The sequence below is a fragment of the Callithrix jacchus genome, chromosome 14 (genome assembly GCF_049354715.1).
Source record: "Callithrix jacchus isolate 240 chromosome 14, calJac240_pri, whole genome shotgun sequence".
Lineage (NCBI taxonomy): Eukaryota > Metazoa > Chordata > Mammalia > Primates > Cebidae > Callithrix > Callithrix jacchus.
The window spans coordinates 83057947-83082522 of NC_133515.1; the positions used below are offsets into that span (position 1 = coordinate 83057947).

The following is a 24576-nucleotide window of genomic DNA, read 5'->3' on the forward strand; positions in this document are numbered from 1 at the left end:
GTTTTTGCCAAATGCCTATTATGTCTCTGTTGTTACAGTACCATACGGAATGGTTTCACTGCCCTAAAAACCAGTGCTTCACCTATTCATCACCTTCTCCCCCTCCCTGAACTCCTAGTAACCACTTACCATTTTACTGTCTCAATAATTTGCCTTTTCTTGAATGTCCTGTACTTGGGAGTCATACAGTATATATATCCTTTCAAATTGGCTTTCATATAGCAATATACCTTTAAGATTCCTCCATTTCTTTTTAGAGTTTGATAACTTCTTTTTATCACTGAATAGTATTTCATTTTATGGATGTATCATAGTTTGCTTATCCATTCCACCTACCGAAGGATTGTTGCTATGGTGAATTATTATCTACCTTACTTATTACCTTTCTCCTCCCCTCCCCTCCTCTTTTTGAGACGCAGTTTTGCTCTTGTTGCCCAGGCTGGAGTGCAATGGCATGTTCTTGGCTCACTGCAACCTCTGCCAAGGGTTCAAGTAATTCTCCTGCTTCAGTCCCCCGAGTAGCTGAGATTACAGGCGCCACCATGCCTGGCTAATTTTTAAATTTTATGTAGAGACAGAGTCTCACTGTCTTGGCCAGGTGGTCATGAATTCATGGGTTCAAGCTATCCTCCTGCCATGACCTCCCAAAGTACTGGGATTACAGGCACGAGCCACTGCACCTGGCTAACAACTTTCAAATAGCACTGTACTACTTCAGGGGTAGTAGAAGTATCATCTAAGGGTCTTCCTAATTTTGCCCTCCTGTCCCTTATGACATTACTGTCATTTGTTTCACTTTTCTGTAAGCCACAGATAAGCTTGTATCCACAAGCTGTAATCATCAAATACATTGCTGTTTTTATTAATTTTAACTATTTGTTAGATCAATTAAGAATAAGACAAAAATGAAATAAAATATTTTATTTTACTTTCATTTACTCTTTCTCTAATGTACTTGCTTGCTTTATGTAGATACACTTTTCTGACATATATCCTCATTCTTCTCACTGAAGGACTTATTTTAACATTTCTTGCAAGGCAGGTCTAATGTCTACATTGACAGACTCCCTCAAATTTTGTTAGACTAACAAAGGCTTTATTTCTCCTTTAATTTTGAAAGAAATTTTTTGTGGATGTAGAATTCTAAATTAGTGTTTCTTTTTTTTTTTCCTTTCATTATCAGCACTTTATCACTTCTTGCATGGTTTCTGAAGAGAGTCCTTTTTATTCATTTTCTCTATAGCTAAAGTGTTTTTGTCCTCTGGTTTCTTTCAAGATCTTTTGTTTTTTGCAGTTTTAATGTAATATACCTAAGTGTTAATTTATTTGTATTTATTCTTCTTGGAGTTCTCTGAGCTTCCTGGATTTGTGGTTTGCTGTCTGTCATTAATTTTGGAAACTTCTCAGCAGTTACTGTATTTCTTTCTCTCTGGTTTTCCCATTTTATGTGTATTGTATCTATTATAAATTTTAGCATTTAAAAAAATTTCTTTGAAGAATGTCTTTGGTATTTTGCTGGGTATTTTATTAAGTATTTATATTGCATTGGGTAGTATGGACATTTAAATAATATTAATTCTTCCAATCCATGAACACGGGATATCTTTCTAGTTTTTTGTGTCCTCTTCAATTCCTTTCATCAGTGTTTCAAAATTTTCCTTGTATAGAGTTTTCATTTCTTTGGTTAAATTTATTCGTAGGCAGTTTATTTTTTGGTAACTGTTGTAAATGGGATTGCTTTTTTGATTTCTTTCAGTTTGATCAATGTTTGCATATAGAAATGCTACTGATTCTTCTATGTTGATTTTGTGTCCTCCATGAATTTTTTTGTTAGATCTAAGAGTTTGTTGGTGGAGTCTTCAGGTTTTTCTGAATATAAGACCATGTCATCTGCAAACAGGGATAATTTGACTTCTTCTTTTACATTTGGATGCCCTTTGTTTCCTCTCTTAACTAATTGCCCTGGCTGTGTCTTCCAGTACTATGTTGAATAAAAGTGGTGAAAGTAGGCATCCTTTTCTTGTTCCAGATCTTAGTGGAAAGGTTTTCAGCTTTTCCCTGTTCATTAGGATATTAGCTATGGGTTTGTCATATGTGATCTTTGTCATGTTGAAGTATGTTCCTTCTATACCCAATTTGTTAAGAAACTTCTTAGATAAGGTCTGAGTACTGCATTTCTTTTAGTTGCTTTCTCCTATTATTATACAGGCGCCCTGTTGATGTTGTGGTAAGATTTTTGGTGAGCCTGTGCCACTGGCCTGTGAGTTAACAAGCTCTTCTCAGATTTTTTCGCACTTTAGGTCAGATAAGATGGCTGGAGGGGGCTGGATTTGGGTATTACTTTTACTCTAATTCTATTAAACTGTTTTAAGGCCCAATTTTGTTAGGCTCTGGTAAAATAGCTTCTCTTGCAGTTAGACATTTTTGTAAAGATAACAGAATACTCAGTGAAGCAGGCATTTGTTGGGGCTCTTGGAAGTAAAACTTCAAAAAGCCTTCTATAGCTTGATCCCTTTGGTTCCCAGGAGTTTGTATCTCCCAGGGTAGTCTACATTTAGTCTCCAGCAGTTAGTTCATTACCCTTTAAGTGTTCCTGCTGGCTCCAATAGTGGTTTATGATTCTCTGATTCTATCTGTGTTTCCAGTTTTTGGGGTATTGGTTTGCTCTGTCACCTCAATTCTCTGATGGATCTGGTAAGAGTTATAGGTTTTTAGTACAGCCGTTTTGTTAGGATAAGAGTAATACCTTCTAAAATTTTGCCATGTTGGATCAGAAACTGGAAATCTCTTTCATTTTTTTCTTTTTTTTTTCACTCTCACCATATGGGAGGAAGTCTGAAGTTTCCTGAAATCTTAACTAGCACCTGTTTATATCACTACCTGTTTTCATTCTTAAAGAAGATTCAGTGCATTCAGTAGACAGTTGCTTTAAGCACTGTGTGGGTAGGACTGGAGTTAGGAAGAGAGGGTCAAGGGTCAAAAATGTTTAGAAAAAAAATGTAGACACTTACAAATCTAAGCTTCTTTAATTTTCTTAAAGAAAACTCTAAATGAATTACTGAATGACCCAAGTACCATGTAAAATTATTATGCCAGTTTATAGCTCTAACTTCACTATTTAAAATTTGCTATTTTGTGGTGGTTGTAAACCACCCTTTTTTCCCTTTAACTTTACCTCCTTCTGAAAAATACACAAAATAAGAGACTCTTTTCTGATGTCTCTCTTAAACACAGATTAAGAATAATGCATTTTATATGTGGGAGTAAATAAATAGGTTAATGAAACTCATTTTGGCTCCTAAATGGTAATTTTTCATCTTTTCTGTTTTACTAATTGTACTAGTTGTGTGTGTGTGTTTTAGATAGGGTCTCGCTCTGTTGCTCAGGCTGGAGTGCAGTGGTGCAATCTTGGCTTACTGCAGCCTCCACCTCCTGGGCTCAAGTGATCTTCCCACCTCAGCATCCCAAGTAGCTGGGAACACAGGTGCACACCACCACACCTGGCTAATTTTTGTATTTTTTATAAAGACTGAGTTTTGCCATGTTCCACAGGCTGGTCTTGAACTGGGCTCAAGCAGTCTGCTTGCTTCATCCTCCTAAAGTGCTGACATTAGACATGTGAGCCACTGTGCCTGGCCTTACTAGTTCTGTTTTATAATAATTGGATTGTTTTAAAGATGACATTTACTCTCAAAATTTTAAGATTTTAAAAATTTTGGTTAAACTGAATTTTTCAAATATGATAGATGTACCTAATAGTACTAATCTATTTTTAAGGATGGAGAATCCAAAAATAAGAAAACATGCTGTTAGTTTTCTCATCTTATAGTCTGGTAGAATAGATAAGAAATTTACATAAATGGTTATAATACAATTCAAAATGTAGTAAGTGTAATTAAAGAGTTACAGGAGCAAAGAGTAGGGAGTTGGGAGGAAAGAAGTAATAGTTGAGTTAGGGAAGCACAGAGAAGGCTTCATTGAGTGGATGGCGTTTGAATGGATTTTGAAGATGCCTGTAATTTTCATGGGTTTGGCATAAGATTTTCATGAGAAAGGAAGTTATGTAATACAAAGTATAAGCGTAGGAAAACCCAAGGCTTATTTCAGTAGCAGGAAACTATTTGGTTTAACTTGTAGGAGTTATAAAAGGCTTGGCTAGTAACTGAGATCTGTTTGTAGATGTTTTTTGTTTGGCTTACATAGTTAGAAAAAAAATGTTTTATATAGATGTTTATAGTAAGATATTCGTCCTACCATTCCCTATTATCTTACATGTTGTCTACCTTTGCACACATATGTAACACCAACCTGGGGCTGGAGAGGTGACCTATAGAGATATAGCATAAGGGGCAGAATTAGGGAGTTGGAAAATAGATTGGAACCAGATTATGGAGGGAATTGAATGCCATTGTAAGATACTTGTGTTTTATTCTATGATTGGTACAGAGCTAATGGAAGTTCTTAGCAAAGGAAGGGGTAATGATTGGAACTGAATAAGAATAGCACTCCTGGCCAGGCATGGTGGCTCACATCTGTAATCCTAGCACTTTGGGAGGCTGAAGCGGGCACATCACGACATCAGGAGTTTGAGATTCGTTTGGGCAACGTAGTGAAGCCCAGTCTACTAAAAAATACAGAAAATTAGCTGGCTGTGGTGGTATGCATCTGTAATCCCAGCTACTCGGGAGGCTGAGGCAGGAGAATGGTGTGGACCCAGAGGCGGAGGTTGTAGTGAGCTGAGATCCAACCCAGGTGACAATGTGAGAGTCCATCTCAAAGAAAAGGAATAGCACTCCTTTCTGGTGTGATGAAAATATGAAGGATGGATTGGAGTTGGAAGAAATAAATAGTAATAATGAAGGAAAAAAATCATGGGGGCTTCGAACCAAGGCAGTGGCAGGTGGGGTAATAAACTGAGCAGATGTGAGAGATGTTTAAGGGTTAAAATCATCAGGATTCTACATGGCATTCTATGCAGATAGATACGTTTCTGTGTGAGAAAGTTAAGATGAAATGAAGAGAATATGAGGTTCAAGGCCTTATAATATTGCCATTATCAGAAATGATAAAGCCAGAAATGAATGTACGTATAAGAGAATGTAGGGTATGGAAATGTTGACTTGTTTTTAACAACATAGTGGAATTTCTCTATGATTCTGACAGCAAACTTGGCCAATTTATGAGAAGATTGTGTTACTTCATAGTAGCTTCAAATGGTTGAGTTTTAAATGTAGAGTTTGGAATGGCTCTGTAGTACCTGAAGTATGCCCTTTCTTAGGAAACCTTTCTTATCATTTTCCTACTTAAATAGCAATTTGGAAAGATATAATTTTAAAAATTAATTTTGGGAATCTCATTAGATTCATTAAACTGATCAAACAATAAAAATTTATAATGACTTCAATGTTAATTTTAATGAAGTCATTTACAGCTAGTTTACCCTTCTTCCCCTATCCTCTACCTCTTTCCATAGTTCCTTGCCTCTGATGTTTTCTGGATCTTTTTTCTTTTCTGGAGGCAGGATTTTACTCTGTCACCCAGGCTGGAGTACAGTGGCATGATCACGTTTACTACAGCCTCCACCTCCCAGGATCAAGTGATCCTCTCACCTCAGCCTCCCAAATAGCTGGGACTACAGGTGTGCATCACCACCCTTGGCTAATTTTTATATTTTTTGTAAAGATGGGATTTCACCACGTTGTCCAGGCTTATCTTGTCCTGGGCTCAAGGAATCTGCCTACCTTGGCCTCCCAAAGGGCTGGAATTACAGGCGTGAGCACCACACCTAGCCTGTTTTCTTGATCTCTGTGGTTTATTTTTTTCTTACATGAATCACAGTATTCTGCTTAAATTCTATATGCATGTCTCTTTGGTCTGAAGGCAAATTTAATCAAGAGAAAAAGATACGATAGGTTCTTCCTCACAGGGCTCTTTAAAACTGTAGTTATGATTCTTTTATGTCAGTTTGCCTTTAACACCTGTTTGAGATTTTCGTGACCACCTTCACATTTGGTGATTCTCTAGAGCAGGGGTCTCCAGCTGGTCCGTGGCCTGTTAGGAACTGGACTGTGCAGCAGGAGGTGAATGGTGGGCTAGTATTACTACCTGAGCTCTGCCTCCTGTGAGATCAGTGGAGGCATTAGATTCTCATAGGAGTGTGGACCCTATTGTGAACTGCACATGTGAGGGATCTGGGTTGTGTGCTCTAGAATCCAGTTACAGGTGTCTAATGTTCTCCCTTCCATAGAGGTGGGCTATATAGAAAGTACACAGTATTTCTGCCCAAGGAAGGCCGTTTTAAGATTCAAAATCCAGGATTTTTATTGTGGGCTGGTCCTATATTGACCATGCCATGGGAGTGGCAACCTCCACCTCCCGGGTTCAAGTGATTCTTGTACCTCAGCCTCCTGAGTAGCTGGGATTACAGGTCCATGGAATTTTGTACTCTGCCTACAAAATTCCAGGCTCTCAGAAGGAAAGTGTTTACTATATTTAATCACATTGTTTACAAACAAGCTCAGCAAGCCGGTATAGCAGAATTCAGTGTCCCAAGTGGGTGAAACAGCTTTAGCAACATAAGGAATATTCTAAAAACCAAGGACCAGTCTTACAGGCCTGCTGTGTTAACTCTCCTGTAAAGCTCCCAGGCCTCTTCCCCAGTTTCAGGCTACCATGTTGCCACTCTCTGAAATGCCGTCTTAACCTTTATTATAGCCTAGGTTTCACTGCATCTCAAGATTTTACTTGCTGTTCTTATTGTGGCCTCAATGAAGGTCTTCAAATATTAGAAAAAGAGCAAAGTAGATCTGCTCTTAGATAAGTAGTCTTTAAGAGAATGGAATGGCTTCTCCCTGGATGTAGAATAAAAAGAAGCCAGAGATTCTCTTTCTTTGGCCAGAGCAGTGGCATTTTCAAGTGTTTTCTTATTCCGTGAGTTTTATATTTACAGTTCTTTGTGTATGTCTGCATATGTCTTATAGTTAAATATTTTTTATTGTTGGTTTTAGAGCAAATGTAACATTTCTTTGTTTCTCAGTTTCCCCTTTTTCTGTATGTTGATTCTCTTTGAGTATTACCTTATCTCCTATCAGCAGGAGAGCATTTTTAAGAAGTATAGAACATGGATGAGCTCTGGAATAATAGGAAATCATTCTTTGTTGGTGGTAACGGAACAATTTCAGTTTCTATGACCATGAAAAGCATAAAGAAGAGGTAGCGAAAGACATTTGAGAAGATTAGAATATATTTTATCAGAGTCAAAATTTTTTATATTTACCCACATAATTTTTGTCCCCCTCTTTTTTTTCCTGTATTTTCAAACTGAAAAGGAAGAGGAGAATAAATCACAGTGGTGTTACTATGACAACAACCTTGGTACCTTAGGGATAAGGATCATGTCCCTTCTGACTGGCTAACTGTAGTTGTTGTTATAATTGGTTTAATTCTCCTCACATCTTAAGAAATTGGGACTCTTTCTCGACTTATTAGGAAACTGGAAGAATTTGTATAGGAAGGAAAATTTACTTATTTATCAATGTTATCCAGAGGAGACATGTTCAAATTAATGGCAGCAGGGGGAAGATTAAGCAAATAAGTATTTGTGTATTTAATACGTATATAAATATATAATTTGTGTATCAAATTTGTCAATATTTACACATTTAAAATTTTAAGATTTTAATTATTTATATACTACAAATTAATAAACCACTTTCAATTAAATTATAATGTTTCCTTACCACTTGTAGTATTTTTATTAGATTTCATCTTTTTATGTTAGAATTTAGAATTTTCATAGTCTGTTTTAGTAAGAGCATTGGTAATATGGTGTTTCTGTGTTTGTTTTAAAGTGAGGGGCTCCAGGAATTTGAGGCTGCAGTGAGGTGTTATGGCAGCAGTGCACTCCAGCCTGGGTGACAGAGCAAGATCCTGTGTCTGAAACAGAAAATGTTCTTGGATTTCAGCTCTTTTTATCTTGGATTGATACATTTCCTGCAACACAGTTTAAGCTATAAGGCAAAAAAAGAAGGACTAAAACGTTCTTCTGTGTTAATAAAATGTTCACAAGACCCTGGTGAGGTATTAACTTTTTTTCATATGACAAAATTGAGGCTTAGGATTGTAATCTGCTGTAGGTGGCCAGCTTGTGAGTGGCAGAGATGGATTTTCTTTTCTGTTTTTCTTCAACAGCTTTACTGAGATATGATTTACATACTAAAATTTACTCATGGAAGAGTTCAACTTGATGATTTAACTTTTTCTTTTTTGAGGCAGAGTCTTGCTCTGTTACCCAGGCTGGAATGCAGTGGCAAGATCTTGGCTCATCTTGGCAACCTCCACCTCCTGGGTTCAAGTGATTCTTGTGCCTCAGTCTCCAGAGTAGCTGGGACTACAGGTGTATGCCACCACACCCGGCAAATTTTTTAGTAGAGATAGGGTTTCACCATGTGGGCCAGGCTGGTCTCAAACTCCTGGCCTTGTGATCTGCCCGCCTCAGCCTCCCAAAGTGCTGAGATTACAGGTGTGAGCTATCACACTTGGCCTAACGTTTTTTGTTTTAAAGATTGGGGTCTTGCTGTGTTGTCCAGGCTGGACTTGAACTTCTGGGCTTACCTTCCCAAGTAGCTGGAACTTACAAGCATGGGCCACAGCACCAGGCATCAACACAATGTGTGTTTTTTTTTAGTAAATTTACAGAATTGTGTAAATATTCTCACAGTCTAGTTTTAGAATATTCTCTTTTCTTTTCCTTTTGAGATGGAGTCCTGCTCTGTCACCCAGGCTGGAGTGCAGTGGTGTGATCTCGGTTCACTGCAACCTCCACCTTCCTGGTTTAAGCAATTCCCCTGCCTCAGCCTCCCAAATAGCTGGGATTACAGGCACACACCACCATGCCTGGCTAATTTTATTGTATTTATAGTAGACATGGGGTTTCACCATGTTGGTCAGACTGGTTTTGAAGTGCTGACCTCAGGCAGTCTGCCTGCCTTGGCCTCCTGAAGTATTGGGATTACAAGCATGAACCTCCACACCCGGCCAGAAGATTTTCATCACCCTAAAAAGAAACCTGGTGTTTATTTGAGGTTAATGCTTGTTCCTACCCTAATCTCAGACAACCACTGATTTTCTTTCTGTTTCTAGATTTGCTTTTTCTGGAAATTTCATATAAATGGAATTGTACAAAATGTAGTCTGTTCGTTTTCACTTAGCATACTGTTTTTGAGATTCATCCCTGTTGTCACATATGTTGGTAGTTCATTCTTTTTTTTTTTTTTTGAGTTGGATTCTCAACTCTGACGCTCAGGCTGGAGTGCAGTGGTATAATCTCAGCTCACTGCAACCTCCACCTCCTAGGTTCAAAGATTCTCCTGCTTCAACCTTTCTAGTAGCTGGGATGAGGAGCCTGCGCCACCACACCAGGCTAATTTTTGTATTTTTGCTAGAGATGGGGTTTCACCATGTTGCTTACTTAGACTGGTCTTGAACTCCTGAGCTCAAAGTGATCCGCCCACCTCGGCTTCCCAGAGAGTTAGGGTTACAGGCGTGAGCCACCACGCCTGGCTCATTCTTTTTTATTGCCAAATAATTATTCTACTATATGAATATACCACATTTTATTTATCAGTTTACCAGTTGATAAACTATTGAACCATTTCCAGTTTTTGACTATTTTGAATAATGTTATAAAAATTCTTGTGCAAGTCTTTATGTCAAAGGAAATTGTTGGGTCACATGATAAGTCTATGTTTTAACTCTTTCAGAAATTTCCAAAGTGTTTTCAAAGTGGCTGTACCATTTTATATTTTAGGAACAGTGCATGAGGGTTCCAGTTTCATTATTTCCTGGCAAATGTCTGTTATTGTCAGTATTTTTGATTATAGCCATTCTGATAAACATGTAGTGTTAATCGTGCCGTTAATTTGCATCTCCTTAATGACTAATGATGTTGAGCAACTTTTTTTTTTATACTTTAAGTGTTGGGATACATGTGCAGAACGTGCAGGTTTGTTACATAGGTATACACGTGCCATGGTGGTTTACTGCACCCATCAACCTGTCATCTGCATTAGATGTTTCTCTTAATGCTATACCTTCCCTCACCCCCAACCCCCCAACAGGCCTTGGTGTGTGATGTTCCTCTCCCTGTGTCCATGTGTTCTCATTTCCAACTCCCACTTATGAGTAAGAAAATGTAGTGTTTGGTTTTCTGTTCCTGTGTTAGTTTGCTGAGGATGATGGTTTCCAGCTTCATCCATGTCCCTTAAAAGGACATGAATTCATCCTTTTACATGGCTACATAGTATTCCATGGTGTATATGTACCACATTTTATTTATCCAGTCTATCATTGATGGGGATTTGGGTTGCTTCCAAGTCTTTGCTATTGTGAACTGTGCTGCAATAAACATACATGTGCATGTGTCTTTACAGTAGAATGATTTAGAGTCCTTGGGTATATACCCAGTAATGGAATTTTGGGGTGAAATGGTATTTCTATTTCTAGATCCTTGAGGAATCACTACACTGTCTTCCACAATGATTCAACTAATTTACACTCCCACCAACAGTGTAAAAGGGTTCCTATTTCTCCACATCCTCTCCAGCATCAGTTGTTTCCTGACATTTTTATGATCACCATTCTAACTGGCGTGAAACGGTATCTCATTGTGATTTTAATTTGCGTTTCTCTAGTGACCAGTGATGATTAAATTGTTTTACTATGTTTCTTGGCTGCATAAATGTCTTTTTTTGAGAAGCGTCTGTTCATATCCTTCACCCACTTTTTGATGGGGTTGTTTTTTACTTGTAAATTTGTTTAAGTTCTTTGCAGATTCTGGATATTAGCCCTTTGTCAGATGGATAGATTGCAAAACTTCTCTCTCATTCTGTAGTTACCTGTTCACTCAGATGGTAGTTTCTTTTGCTGTGCAAAAGCTCTGTAGTTTATTTAGATCCCAATTGTCAATTTTGGCTTTTATTGCCATTGCTTTTAGTGTTTTAGTCATGAATTCTTTGCCTGTGCCTATGTCCCAAATGGTATTGTCTAGGTTTTCTTTTAGGATATTCATAGTTTTAGGTCTTCTTTTTAAGCCTTTAATCCATCTTGAGTTAATTTTTGTATAAGGTGTAAGGAAGGGTTCTAGTTTCAGTTTTCTACATGTGGTTAGCCAGTTTTCCCAACATCATTTATTAAATAAGGAACCCTTTCCCCATTGCTTGTTTTCACGTTTGTCAAAGATCAGATGGTTGTAGATATGTGGCATTATTTCTGAGGCCTCTGTTCTGTTCCATTGGTCTGTATCTCTGTTTTGGTATCAGTGCCATGCTGTTTTGGTTACTGTAGCCTTGTAGTATCGTTTGAAGTCAGGTAGGTCAGTGCCTCCAGCTTTGTTCTTTTTGCTTAGGATTGTCTTGGCTATACGGTCTCTTTTTTGGTTCCATATGAAATTTGAGGTAGTTTTTTTCTAAATCTTTAAAGAAAGTCAATAGTAGCTTGATGGCAATAACATTGAATCTCTAAATTACTTTTGGCAGTGTGGCCATTTTTATAATATTGATTTTTCCTCTTCATGAGCATGGAATGTTTTTTCATTTGTTTGTGTCCTTTCTTATTTCCTTGTCTGTGATAAAATACTTTAAACAATCAAAGATCAAAAAAACAAAGGAGGGCATTACATAATGGTAAAGGGATCAATGCAACAAGAAGAGCTAACTATTGTAAAAATATATGCACCTAATACAGGAGCACCCAGATTGATAAAGCAAGTTCTTAAAGACCTACAAAGAGACTTAGACTCCCACACAATACTAATGGAGACCTTAACATCCCACTGTCAATATTAGACAGATCAATGAGACAGAAAATTAACAAGGACATTCAGGACTTGAACTGAGCTCTGGACCAAGCAGACCTAATATATATCTATAGAACTCTCCACCCCATATCAACAGAATTTACATTTTTCTCAGTACCACATTAAACTTACTCTAAAATTGACCACATAAATGGAAGTAAAACACTCTTCAGCAAATGCAAAGGAATGAAAATCATAACAGTCTCTCAGACCACAGTGCAATCAAATTAGAACTAACTCAGGATTAAGAAACTCAGTCAAAACTGCACAATGACATGGAAACTGAACAACCTGCTCTTGAATGACTACTGGGCAAATAACAAAATTAAGGCAGAAATAAGTTCTTTCAAACCAATGAGAACAAAGACAGAATGTATCAGAATTTCTGGGACACAGCTAAAGCAGTGTTTAGAGGGAAATTTATAGTACTAAATGCCCACAGGAGAAAATGGGAAAGATCTAAAATCAACACCCTAAAATCACAATTTCACCAAAAGAACTAGAGAAGGAAGAATGAACAAATTCAAAAACTACCAGAAGACAAGAAATAACTAAGATCAGAGCAGAACTGAAGGAGATAAAGACATGAAAAACCCTTCAAAAAATCAGGAGCTGGTTTTTTGAAAAGATTAATGAAGTATGATAGACCATTAGCTAGACTAATAAAGAAGAAAAGAGAGAAGAATCAAATAGACACAGTAAAAAATGATAAAGGGGATATCACCACTGATTGCACAGAAATACAGACTACCATCAGAGAATACTATAAACACCTCTATGCAAATAAACTAGAAAATCTAGAAGAAATTATAAATTCCTAGACACATACACCCTCCCAAGACTAAAGCAGGAGGAAGTCGAATCCGTGAATTGACCAATAACAAGTTCTGAAATTGAGGCAGTAATAGCCTACTAACCAAAACAGCGCAGGACCAGATGGATTCACAGCCAAATTCTACTAGAGGTACAAAGCGGAGCTGGTACCATTCCTTCTAATATTATTCCAAACAATAGAAAAAGAGGGACTCCTCCCTAACTCGTTTTATGAGGCCAGCATCGTCTTGATACCAAAACCTGGTAGAGACACAACAAAAAAAAGAACATTTCCGGCCAGTATCCTTGATGAACATTGATGCGAAAATACTCAATAAAATACTGGCAAACTGAATTCAGCAGCGCATCAAAAAGCCTATTTACCCCAATCAAATTGGCTTCTTTCCTGTGGTCCACGGCTGGTTCAACATACACAAATCAATAAATGTAATCTATCACAGAAACAAATACAAAAACCACGATTCTCTTAACAGATGTAGAGAAGGACTTAGATAAAATTCAATACTGTTTCATGATAAAAACTCACAATGAACCAGGGATTGATGGAATGTATCTCAAAATGAATAATAAGAGCTATTTATGACAAACCCACAGCCAACATCATACTGAATGGGCAAAAGCTGGACGCATTCTCTTTGAAAACCAGCACAGGATGAGGATGCCCTCTCCCACCCCTCCTATTCAACAAGGGATCGAAAGTTCTGGCCAGGGCAATCAGGCATGAAAAAGAAAGAAAGGGTATTCTGATAGGAAGAGAGGAAGTCAAATTGTCTCTGTTTGCAGGTGGTATTGTATATTTAGAAAACTCCATCATCTCAGCTCAAAATCTCCGTAAGCTGATAAGCAACTTCACCTAAGTCTCAGGATACAAAATCAGTGTGCATAAATCACAAGCATTCCTATACACCAATAACAGCCAAACAGAGAGCCAAATCATGAGTGAACTCCCATTCACAATTGCTATAAAGAGAATAAAATACCTAGGAATACAACTTACAAAGGATGAGAAGGACCTCTTCAGGGAGAACTACAAACCATGGAGCAACTTTTTATGTGCTTATTATTCATTTGTTTATCTTCTTTTGTGGAATATCTATTAATATTTTCCCAATTTTTGTAATTTGTTGTTTTTATTGAGTTATAAGAGAAGTTTTGGAGACAAATTCTTTATTAGATACATGATTTGCAAAGATTTTCTATTTTATGATGACTTCATTTTCTTAAGTTTTTAATTTTGATGAATTCAGTTAACTTTTTATGGCATAGATTCTGTTTCTGGTATCAAATTTAAGAAAACTTGCCTCATCCAAGGTCATAGAAATTTTCTTTTTTGTTTTCTTCTTGTACAAGTTTTAGCAAACTGTAGCCTGTGAATCCCATCTGGCCCACAGCCTACTTTTGTAAATACAGTTTGATTTAAACATAGCCAACTTCTGTATTTACATACTATCTGTGCCTGCTTTCTCTCTACCTGAACTTTAAACAGTTGCTATACTGTGTCGCCCAGAAAACCTGAAATACTTAATGGTCCATTTCAAAAGATGTTTGCTGACCACTGTTCTAGAAGTGTTACAGTTTTAGCTCTCGTAGTTCTAGGATCCAATTTTAGTTCATTTTTGTATATGGTCTGAGGCAAAGAGACAAGTTCATTATTACTTTTATTTTTATGTTTATGGATATACAGTTGTACCATTTGTTGAAAAACTCTCTTATATGTAGTATGTTATTTTTTTCTGGCTGCTTTCAAGGTTTTTTTCTTCTGTTTTTAACTATTCGATTATGTTATATCGGTGAGGATCTCTTTGTGCTTACCTTACTTCGGATTTTTGTTGAATTCCTTAGATGTGTAGGTTAAAATGTTTTTTTTCATGAAATTTGGAAAGTTTTAAGTAGTTATTTCTTCTAATATTTTTACTATTCCCTCTCCCGAGCTCACATTATATGCATACTGGTATGCTTGATGTTGTTTACAAGTCTCCAGTGCTCCATTTTTTTTCTCTGTACTGATTAATTTCTTCATCTGTAATTTCACAGACTGCTTCTTATGTAATATCAAATCTGCTCTTCAGACCATCTATTGAACTTAAGTGAATTTTTTATTTGTTACTATTCAACTCTAAAATTTCCACTTGGTTCTTTTTAATAGTTTGCATTTCTTTGTTGATATTCCCAGTTTGTCTAGTTATATCATCATAACTTTAAGCATGGCTTCCTGTAATTCTTCGAATATATTTATAGCAGCTCCTTTGAAGTTTTTGTCTGCTAAATCTAATATTTGCTCTTACTCAGATACATCTTCTGCTGGCTGCTTATTTTTCCCCCCAAATGTGGGTCATAGTTTGCTGTTTCTTTGCATGACTTATAATTTTTTCTTGAAACTGTACATTTTGTGTAGTATGTTATAGTAACTTTGTATTGTTTTTATTTTTTTTTCCCCTTGCATGTTGTATTTATTTATTCATTTAGTAACTTTCATGGACTTCAGCTGCAGAATCTGTCTCTCCCACTATGTGTAGCTACTTATGTGTGTCCCCAGCTTTTAAAAGTTTTTAATGTTAAGGTTAGTTTTGTATGGTTCCCACTTGCAATTGCATGACTTAGTGCTTAGCTAATTATTGGTTGAATACTGTACCTAAACATCTTAATCCAGTAAGGCTTTCACCCTCTGTTGGGAGACTGTATGGAAGGTGTGAAGGGAGTATCACTTGGGCTCAGAGTTTGAAGCTAGCCTGGGCAACATAGTGAGACCCTGTTTCTAATTAAAAGAAAAAAATCAACTAAGTGTAGTCTGTTTTCATGTTTTTCTCTTTTACTTTTTACTATGGTGTCTTTGACCTAAGACCCTGTGCGTGCACTCAAATTTTCTGTTAGTTAGCCAGGGGTATGTGGAGAGCTACATCTCTCAGGTTTCCAGTTTCCCCTGTGCATACACTGCCAGTCTATCAGTTGGCCTGCATTTTGTATGGAACTTAGCACCTTATGGGGCTCCCCTGTACATGTGCACAGTCTCCTACTCAGCCAGTGTTGTGTGGAGGGCATAGGCTATCTCTTTAGGACAGGTGGAAAATTTATCAAGTCTCTCTGTGGCTTTTCCATTTCCGGGATCTTTCTATTAAATTTCTAGCTAGTCCTCAGGTTTCTGGCTCACCTCGACAACAGCAATCTTGGGCTAGGAAATCTGCAAGCTTTTCTGTTTCCTACTGAATGTGGGTTTTCCACCCTCTGCTCCAAATCAAAGTCATCCCCTTTTTTCAATGAAGGTGCTGGTTTCTTGATGTAACTTTTACCTCAGTGGAGCTGGGGTAGGGGATAGAGGCAGCTCCTGGTAAGATGCCAGATTTCCAGTGTTGTTACCAAGAAGTTCTGTAGGTTTTTATGAATGCTCTTCCGTCATTTTGGGTTCTTGTTTTGTTTTGTTTTGTTTTGCCTTTGGTCAATTTCCATAGCACAAAGATGGTTGTTTTTGATGCTTTTATTTAGTTTTATAATTACTTTTTGGGAATGAGATTTTGTAGTCCTTTACTGGAAAGTCCTACTTCAGATCTTGGATTTCAAATCCTACTAGTATTACATTTCAAAGCTAAGTGGTCTTTTCTCTAATTAGAATAAGTAATTTTTTAAAAAGAGAGATGACAGAGGGGTGGATGAATGAGCCTCGATTAAAATCCTAGGTTTCTACAGACGGCAGAGGTTTATATTTCCTTATAGATTTGCAAGCTCAAACTGAGGTTAATTGAAGGGATTAATGGCTCTTGTGGAGAGTAGACGTGTTGTTTATTCAGAGTGAGCCAATTATTGTGACAAAGTACCTTTCCTATAGTGTTCTTCGGTTCATAACAATTTTATGAAATAAGTATTGTAATTATGATCATTTTGCAGATAAGGAAATATATTTGCAAGTTGGGAACTTACCTATACTCTGAACATTTGTATATGGTGGGGATGGCTCTTGAACGCATTTCTTCTGGTTTCTCCCCGTTCTTTATACTCTGTATAACTGCTTCCCAGTCATATCATAATTACTTGCAGACTCTTTGATGGTCTTAATGTATATTTTATGTAGGTAGTAGTTGAGGTTAGAATAATTAATTCTTTTCTTTCAATTGATAATCACTCTTAACTAATTGAAGAGCCCCATTCAGTCAGGCAGTTATTTAGCAAACTGGTAAGAGTTAGAGAAAGAGTTCCTGTGGCAGCTTCCTCTGCCAGCTTCCTTTTTTTCTCTTACTCCCTAGATGCAGATTCTGCCCAAGAAGCCCCTGCATTGCAGAGGGACTGGAGATCTGTATGATCTGTTTATTTCGCAATTGACAGGGTAAGGGGGTCTTATGGGGGAGGTGCTTGGGTGCCCTAAATTTAGCTTTATGCAGCTGGGCTAACATTTATTTGGGGATTACTTAAACTTAATATTTTTAAAAACCCTTATGAATTTTGTTTGTCCTACATCAGTTAAGTGCCAGATTATCATATTAAGAAGCATTTATTGTAATGGCGATTGTTTTTAAAAGGTCCTGTTCAGAAGAACTCAGACAAACATGATTCATGCTTCAAAAATATCAAATCTGGGATCATTTAGAATATACATCACTGAATATATATAAGTGAAATTTCATGACAATAACATTTTAAAAAAAGGTTTTGAGTGAGCATCTGTTTCTATAGCTCATCGTAGTTATTCTTTATTAATCTACCTTGTTTCTTTTCCATGAATCTGTCAATCTGCAGTGAAAAAGGGACTTGTGGATATGCCATAAACATTGTGGGTGGGTGTGGTGTCTTTTTCTTGCTGCTAGAAATTAATACTTACTTCCTTTAATTCTTTGTCTACCCTAGATGCCAATGATATTTGAGTTGTATATTCAGACTGTCTTGTATCTGATCATTAGAATAAGTGTAAAAGTGCAGTTGATGAATCTTATGGGAGCCAAGATTAAGTTTTGTAGGTCTCAGTTGGCAGGTTTATAGAACAAGTACCAGAAATGATGGTTTTTATAATAGGATAGAATTAAAATAGGTGAGGAAGAGTTTAATGCTCTTTTAAAATCACAGAAGGATTTGGCAGGTAACTGTAGCCTTGATGAGTACTTGAAAAGAATTGAGTTGGTGCTGTTGTGATAGGCCTGTTTTTTTTTTTTGAGATATTATTATACCTGGTAGTAAAATAGCTTTGTTTACCTAAAGTAGTAATATGCATTTCTGTAGTTTAAATGGTTATTTTTAGTGTTCTATGTCTCATTTTTAATCATACCCTCGTATCCTTTAAGCATTTAATTTCTGGATTTTAAGAATTCAACGATAATATTATGTATGTTATCCTTATCACTATTAATACTCCACTGTCTAATGCCAACACAGTTGGAAAAGTATTTTTATTCTTAAGCATCTTAAATGACTTTTTTTTTTCTGTTTTCTTTAAGCCATAAGGATGAGTTTACCATTATTCCTGTACTGGTTGGAGCTCTGAGTGAGTCAAAAGAACAGGAATTCGGAAAACTCTTCAGTAAATATCTAGCGGATCCTAGTAATCTATTTGTGGTTTCTTCTGATTTCTGCCATTGGGGTAAGTTCTAGATTTTAACATATCATGGTAGATATTATATACTTCTGGTTAAAGGTATCTTTTCATTCTGAGTTCTGATTTTCAATTCTTTATCACTTTCCTTGGGAAGTTTTACTTCTGGCAGCAATGTTTAAAGTGAATGAATCCTTTAAAAAGGATCAGATTACAATAGTGGATTATGGGTACATTTCCAAAGGCGACTGGTATAATTGGATTCACACTGTGAAGGCATCCTTGCTTAGACACTTATTTAGTGGGAGTTAAGATCTTTTTTAACCTCATTGCCAGGTAAGTGTGTATGGTAGATTTTCTGAAGTTAGTTGTAGTGGATAAATCCAATGCTCTTTAGGATCAGAAGAGCACTGTGTGCTATGCCAGTCCTTTTCCACATTTCCTTTTCTGTAATTAGTCTTTCTTTTTTTTCCTTTGGTGCTTAGTTTTTGCTCACAATTGCCATCAGTTTAAAACTACCCTCCAAAGATTATAACACTGTGGACTTCATTGGTAATGCTTTTATAAGGGTAAGGATTCTTGAGTAGTTTTTGTAATTATTGTGAATTAGAGTAAGGATGCTTCACAGTGAATACACCATAAGAGAAGTGAGGTGTTTGTGGATGCCTCTTTTAGTAAACTTGGCTTTTACAGTCTTGGATGCAGTTTGCTTTCCTTTATCCATTACTGTCCTAGAATATTTCTAAAGTTTTGTTCCTTTTAGGATATCTCTTTGACTTATTAATTTATTGGTTTAAGATGCCAATATCTGTTCATTTATCACATTTCTTTGACTATAAGGAAACCTAAAATGTAAGACCATAATAAGATACAATGCTAGGATAGCCAGAAAAACATCTTCAGTGAAATACAGGGAGCCCATTATATGTCTTACCCAGTATATGTCTTACCCATTGATTGCCAGAATTAATTCAACATTTATCTGGCCTGGTTTGGCTGGTGTCTTCTCTTGCTTCTGTCTCTGAATGGCCTTTTCAGAGTTGAGATCTCAGTTTGAGAGAACTATCTTTCACAGTGGTATAGATTTGTTTTTTGTATAAGGTACTAATCCTCAACTAGGAGTGATTTTACTCTCAGGGGCGTTTGAAAATGTCTGAAGACATTTTTGATCACCACAGCTGGGATATGGTTTGGAGGGTGGCAATACTAACGGTATCTAATGAGTAGAGTCCAGGGTAGCTGCTAAACAAACATCCTATAATGATACAGGACAGCTCCCACATCAGAGAATAACCTGGCCCAAAATGTCAGCAGTGCTGAGGTTAGGAAACCCATATTTTTAGGGTATGCAGGTAGTTGTGCTTCCTTTCCAACCCTCAAAGAAACTCTCAGGGTTCTTCTTCTTTTTTTAAAATCTATTTTTAATATTCAAGGTTCTTTACTTACTGATTCTATTGGTTAGCTGGTTTTCTACCTTTGGCGGAAGTTATATTTTATGGATATAAGTATACTACTTAGACCTGAAGACTAAGTAAATGCTTGAAAGGAGTTCCTTTCTGTGGAATTTTGAAATTTAAAATAGGTGATCTTGAAAACTTAAGTATCATTACCGTGAAACAGGGTGTTTTCCTAAATATTGTGAATTTGTATTGGTAACAAAGCATGTCCGTATGTTTTGAAAATTAAAATTCTTGAAGCAAGTGCCCCATCCCCCCTTCATTTTTAAGGCTCTTATGAATCACTTGATTTAAATTATTGGTTCCTTGGATGCTATTTTTCAGAACCTGGGCTTTCTCTCTAGGTTAGCATTTTGTGCAACCATAGCATAAATTCACATAAAATATCAGTAAACATCTCAATTTTGCTCTTTTCTGTGGAATCATCCTTTTAAACCTCATTAATAAAGAATTCTAAAGCAAGCGCAGCCTAGTCCACTGCTATATGTAACTGCAATGGCTGAGAGAGAAAAGTAAATTTGTTTTACCTTCTACCTAGATTCTCAGAAATTATTGAGGTCGTTTTGTCTCCTGATTTCTTGAAAATTTTGGTATCTAAATTGTAAGATAGGATTTCCGGGTGATAGCTACAAAAAAGAACTAAAGAATTTTAAAGATTCATAAATACTAGTTATAAGAATTATCCAGAGACTAAAACATTTTTATATTTTGTTTGGTGGTTAAGTAAAGAACTGTTCAAGTGTTCAATTTTTAGTATCACCATCATTACTAATACTCAGTAAATGTTTTCTTTGTACTTATGGAAAGCACCGTGCTATTCCTTACTGAGAAATATGTTGGGATTTTGGGTAAAGTGGAAAGTAAAACATAGATAATATTCCAAAACCAATAGTCTTCTCACTACCATAGTCATTCTTGTAAAATAAGATACTTTTTCTCTTTTGCGTGCCTACTGAAGTAATATGAATTATTGACCAGTTATGGGCAAAGCTATCTTAAGAGTTAGGTTTCATGTTTTTCGCATTCATACTGTATTGGCGCTGGGCATCTTTCCTGAATTAGTAAGCGTGCCATATTACCATCTTAAAAATTCAGCTTTTTCTTTTGAGGATAATACTTAATGGTTTTTCTTTCTATTTAAAGAGATACTATACAGATTGATTTTTATTATATAAAAGCAATCATAACACTAACTTCTAAAGAATTTCATAGGAGGGATTCAGTACCTCATGCAGAGGTTTTAAATTGTTCATTGAGTTTCCTCTTAACGCACTCTATATTTATACATACCTGCATTTTGGGGGAAAAGTAATTTATGATAGTACACTAGAAAAATTACTCAGATATACACAGTAGAGGTTTCTTTGTTTTGATTATTAGATTACTGGCATTGACTACATTTTTCACTTCTAGTCATTGGTTCTTTTTATATTGTGTCTACCTTTTGCAGAAAGTAAAGTGAAAACCGTGGTGATAGAGACATTTCAGATTCTTATGTGTAAATTGGAAAGATTTTTCTTGTTGACTTTATTTGTTAGCCAGTTTTCTTTATAAAAATGATTTATTTTCTTAAATTTATTTTACCCTAAATATGTTCATTTTTCAGATGCGTTGTAGCTTTTATTTAGACTTGAAAAGAGACATTAGAGAGAGAAAGGTAGAAATACTGAAGTGTACTCTCAAGTTTTCTTTCTAGTTGAGGTAAGCCAAGGGAGAGACAGAAATCTAGATTCCGTTATCCTCCTTCTTTCTATCCTCTCATTTGAGTTCTCCAAAAGAAATCCTGCATTTCAGTTCCTGCTTTGTATTACATCACCAGTCTTGTACATATAGAAATGCCAGGTTATGTTTCTCAGGTAACAAAATAGATAGTTCTACCTCATTTCATCCTTTCTGTTACTAGCAGGAAGTAGAATAAGTGAAAAGACATTTGCCACTAGTCTGTGTGCTTTACCATGGTTAAGTAAATTGTTCCAATACTTCTTGTGCTTATCAAGTTCTACATCCTATAGGATGACTCCATAGAGAGAATTTTGTCTGAACCTATTTTAAGTTTTCAAATTATAGAATTTTCATTCTGTTTCCTCAAGTTTCAGTTTTTGCCTTCTTCATATATATGATTGATACTTGTGTTTTCCTGACCTTCCTGAAATTTATATTTCAAAATTTAGATGGTTGGCAGCTTTCAATAACATAATTTTTACTTCTAAGAAGTTTCTAATTGAAATTGGTTTTAACAAAAGTTGATTTTTCAAAAGTGGAGTCATGAGCCTGGTATGGTGGTTTGTGCCTATAGTCCCAGCTACATGGGAGGCTGAGACAGAAGGATTACTTGAATTTAGCCTGGACAATAAGTGAGACCCCATCTCTAATAAAATATAATCAGAAAGTGAAGTCATGATTTATTTGATTTGCCTTTTATGGTGGTTTTGCAAATCAGTTTAGATAATTTACTTGGTAAATGTTTATGACATTATATATATTTTTAAATATGAGAAGTTTACTGTAGTCTTTTCAGCAGTTTTGAATTTTTATGCATAAATTTATATTTGTCTTTGTTTACATGACTAGCTTTTTATACATACCTACCACTTATTAAAAGTGGCATTCCCCTAAATATTTATGAAATTTATAACTTACTCAGATTTCTTCTTTAATGTGTATTAACGTGATTATTCATGCATAGTCTTTCTGTTAGTCTCTTGGGTATAAGACTGTTGCTATTTTCTAAATAGTTAAATTGGTTTGAGTGTAAGTTAGCTAATTCTTGCCGGGCGCGGTGGCTCAAGCCTGTAATCCCAGCACTTTGGGAGGCCGAGGCGGGTGGATCACGAGTTGAACAGATCGAGACCATCCTGGTCAACATGGTGAAACCCCGTCTCTACTAAAAATACAAAAATTTGCTGGGCATGGTGGTGCATGCCTGTAATCCCAGCTACTCAGGAGGCTGAGGCAGGAGAATTGCCTGAACCCAGGAGGCGGAGGTTGCGGTGAGCCGAGATCGCGCCATTGCACTCCAGCCTGGGTAACAAGAGCGAAACTCAGTCTCAAAAAAAAAAAAAAAAAAAAGTTAGCTGATTCTTAAAATATACCTTAACCAAGCCATCATATTTGTCTTCTCAAATAATTGCACATACTAATTTTACATATTTAGTTTTTGACTTTTTGCAGATTTGAGATAAGGCTAATACTTATATAACTAGGACTTCAGCATGATAGTATTTAGCTTTTTAAAGTGATTACCTTATTTGATGCTACTTAGAGAATATTTCCTTTATGATACACTTTCTCTTTGGTAGTGATTTCAATTACAAATGTCCCCAGGTTGGGTCCTTAGTATAGAATGGCCTAATAATCTATCTCACAAGGTTGTTGTGAGGTTTAGCTCAAATATTTGAAAGTGTTTTAACAGATAAACAACGTGATTAAGTAAATGTATGACAGTATAATTTTTAATGGCTTTGTGTCTGAAAAGTCTATCTGGCTGACTGATCTTTTGGGGGCTTTATAGATCAACTTTCCGAGGTCATTATTTTATTTTTGCTGTTCAGTACATAGCTTAATGTTGAGGTATTTAATATTCTTATACCTCTTGTTATAAGGGACTTAAAAAGTAGCATTGGTTCTTGTACCATTCATTGTTACGTTTGTCCTCATTAGTTGATTGTTGTGTGTTAAACAGACATCCCTGGAGCTTATTCTCCCCACTCTGTGAATCCACTCATTAATCACCAGTCACCTTTGGAGATGGGAAAATTACTTACCTGTATTTCTTTTTCTCAGAAAGCGTGCTCTGGAATGGATTCACAAATGAGCTACCCTCCTTCCCTCAAAGAGTAAGGTTTCTGCTTTACAGGATTTTTTTCTTGGGTTATTTTTCCTCTCATCTTTTGAATTTGAAAAGAACTGAGGGAAGGCACCTGAAGAAACTACTGACATACTCACTAGGGGAGTTCCAAAGCTTGTGCTGCCCCTAGGGGCAGTGTCAATGGCTCTTAAAGCTAGAAAGCTCATACTTGGAGTTGAAACAGGGGCTCAAAGAATCCATTTTCCCAGTGTACCTTCTGAAAGGATAAGTTTCAGGTAAGTAATTTTCTCTTACTATGTGATACGCCTTATTGATACTTACAAAAGTACAAAAGTCCAGTTCTCCAGGTACATGGACGATTGTATTTTTTATAGTTTAGCTTCATAACCTTTACTGAATGTCAGAAACATAAAAACTGATAAAAATAAAATATATTTGCTCATGAGATATATAAAATTATAATTTAAGTCAGTAATAATATTTTTAGTTAAAGGTATATTTTCATCAATTTATTGTGCTTGTGCTATCATTTTCTTTACTATTAAATAAAATGTCGAGACACTTAACTTTTTAATAATAAAATCCAAAGAATGGTATTTTAAACTCAAGTTTCTAAGTGGTGATTGACTAAAGTTGTGTGTATGTATGCACGCATATGTAAATAGACACACACATGTAGGTTATGATGATAGCAACTGTTTCCTTAAAATTAGATGCCTTCTGTATTTATGTTGACCAGAATACATTGCTCAAGTGATTTTTAAATATTTGTATAATTTAAAAAAATTACCATGAGACAGTTCGAGCTGTTACAAGTAAAATATTTATTCGGTGTAGTAGCTATATGTAGTATGGATTTAGCTACTTAGTTGAAACATTCTTTAGAGCCCTTCAAATATTTATAGTCAGTTTTTCAGTTTACTATTTTGATACTAAATAGTAACAAAAAGTAGAGCATTTACTCCCATTGGTTCTCTGTGCATTTTGGCATTCTCATTAAATCCCATGCTGATTCAGTATTTTAAAGTATTTCAAACGTTTCCTTTTCTTTTCCTTTAGAACCAGTTTTTAAGTGAAAGTTACATAGAAAATGGTCCATATGAACAAGGTA

General features: G+C 36.1%; 1 protein-coding gene across 19 annotated transcripts in view; it reads left to right on the plus strand.

The window, feature by feature from the left end:
• Positions 1 to 24576, plus strand: part of MEMO1 (mediator of cell motility 1) — a 140423-nt gene that overhangs the window by 93520 nt on the left and 22327 nt on the right. For 7 of the 19 annotated variants that reach the window (XM_054245069.2, XM_035272864.3, XM_054245060.2 and 4 more), the window contains one exon: positions 18106 to 18248. The exons of 11 other annotated variants lie outside the window; for them this stretch is intronic. In XM_054245069.2, coding sequence (XP_054101044.2) covers positions 18106 to 18248 — 143 coding nt within the window. Of the gene's footprint in view, positions 1 to 18105; positions 18249 to 23440; positions 23741 to 24576 lie in introns of all 19 variants that reach the window. One more of the 19 variants, XR_013526684.1, reaches the window with a different exon arrangement.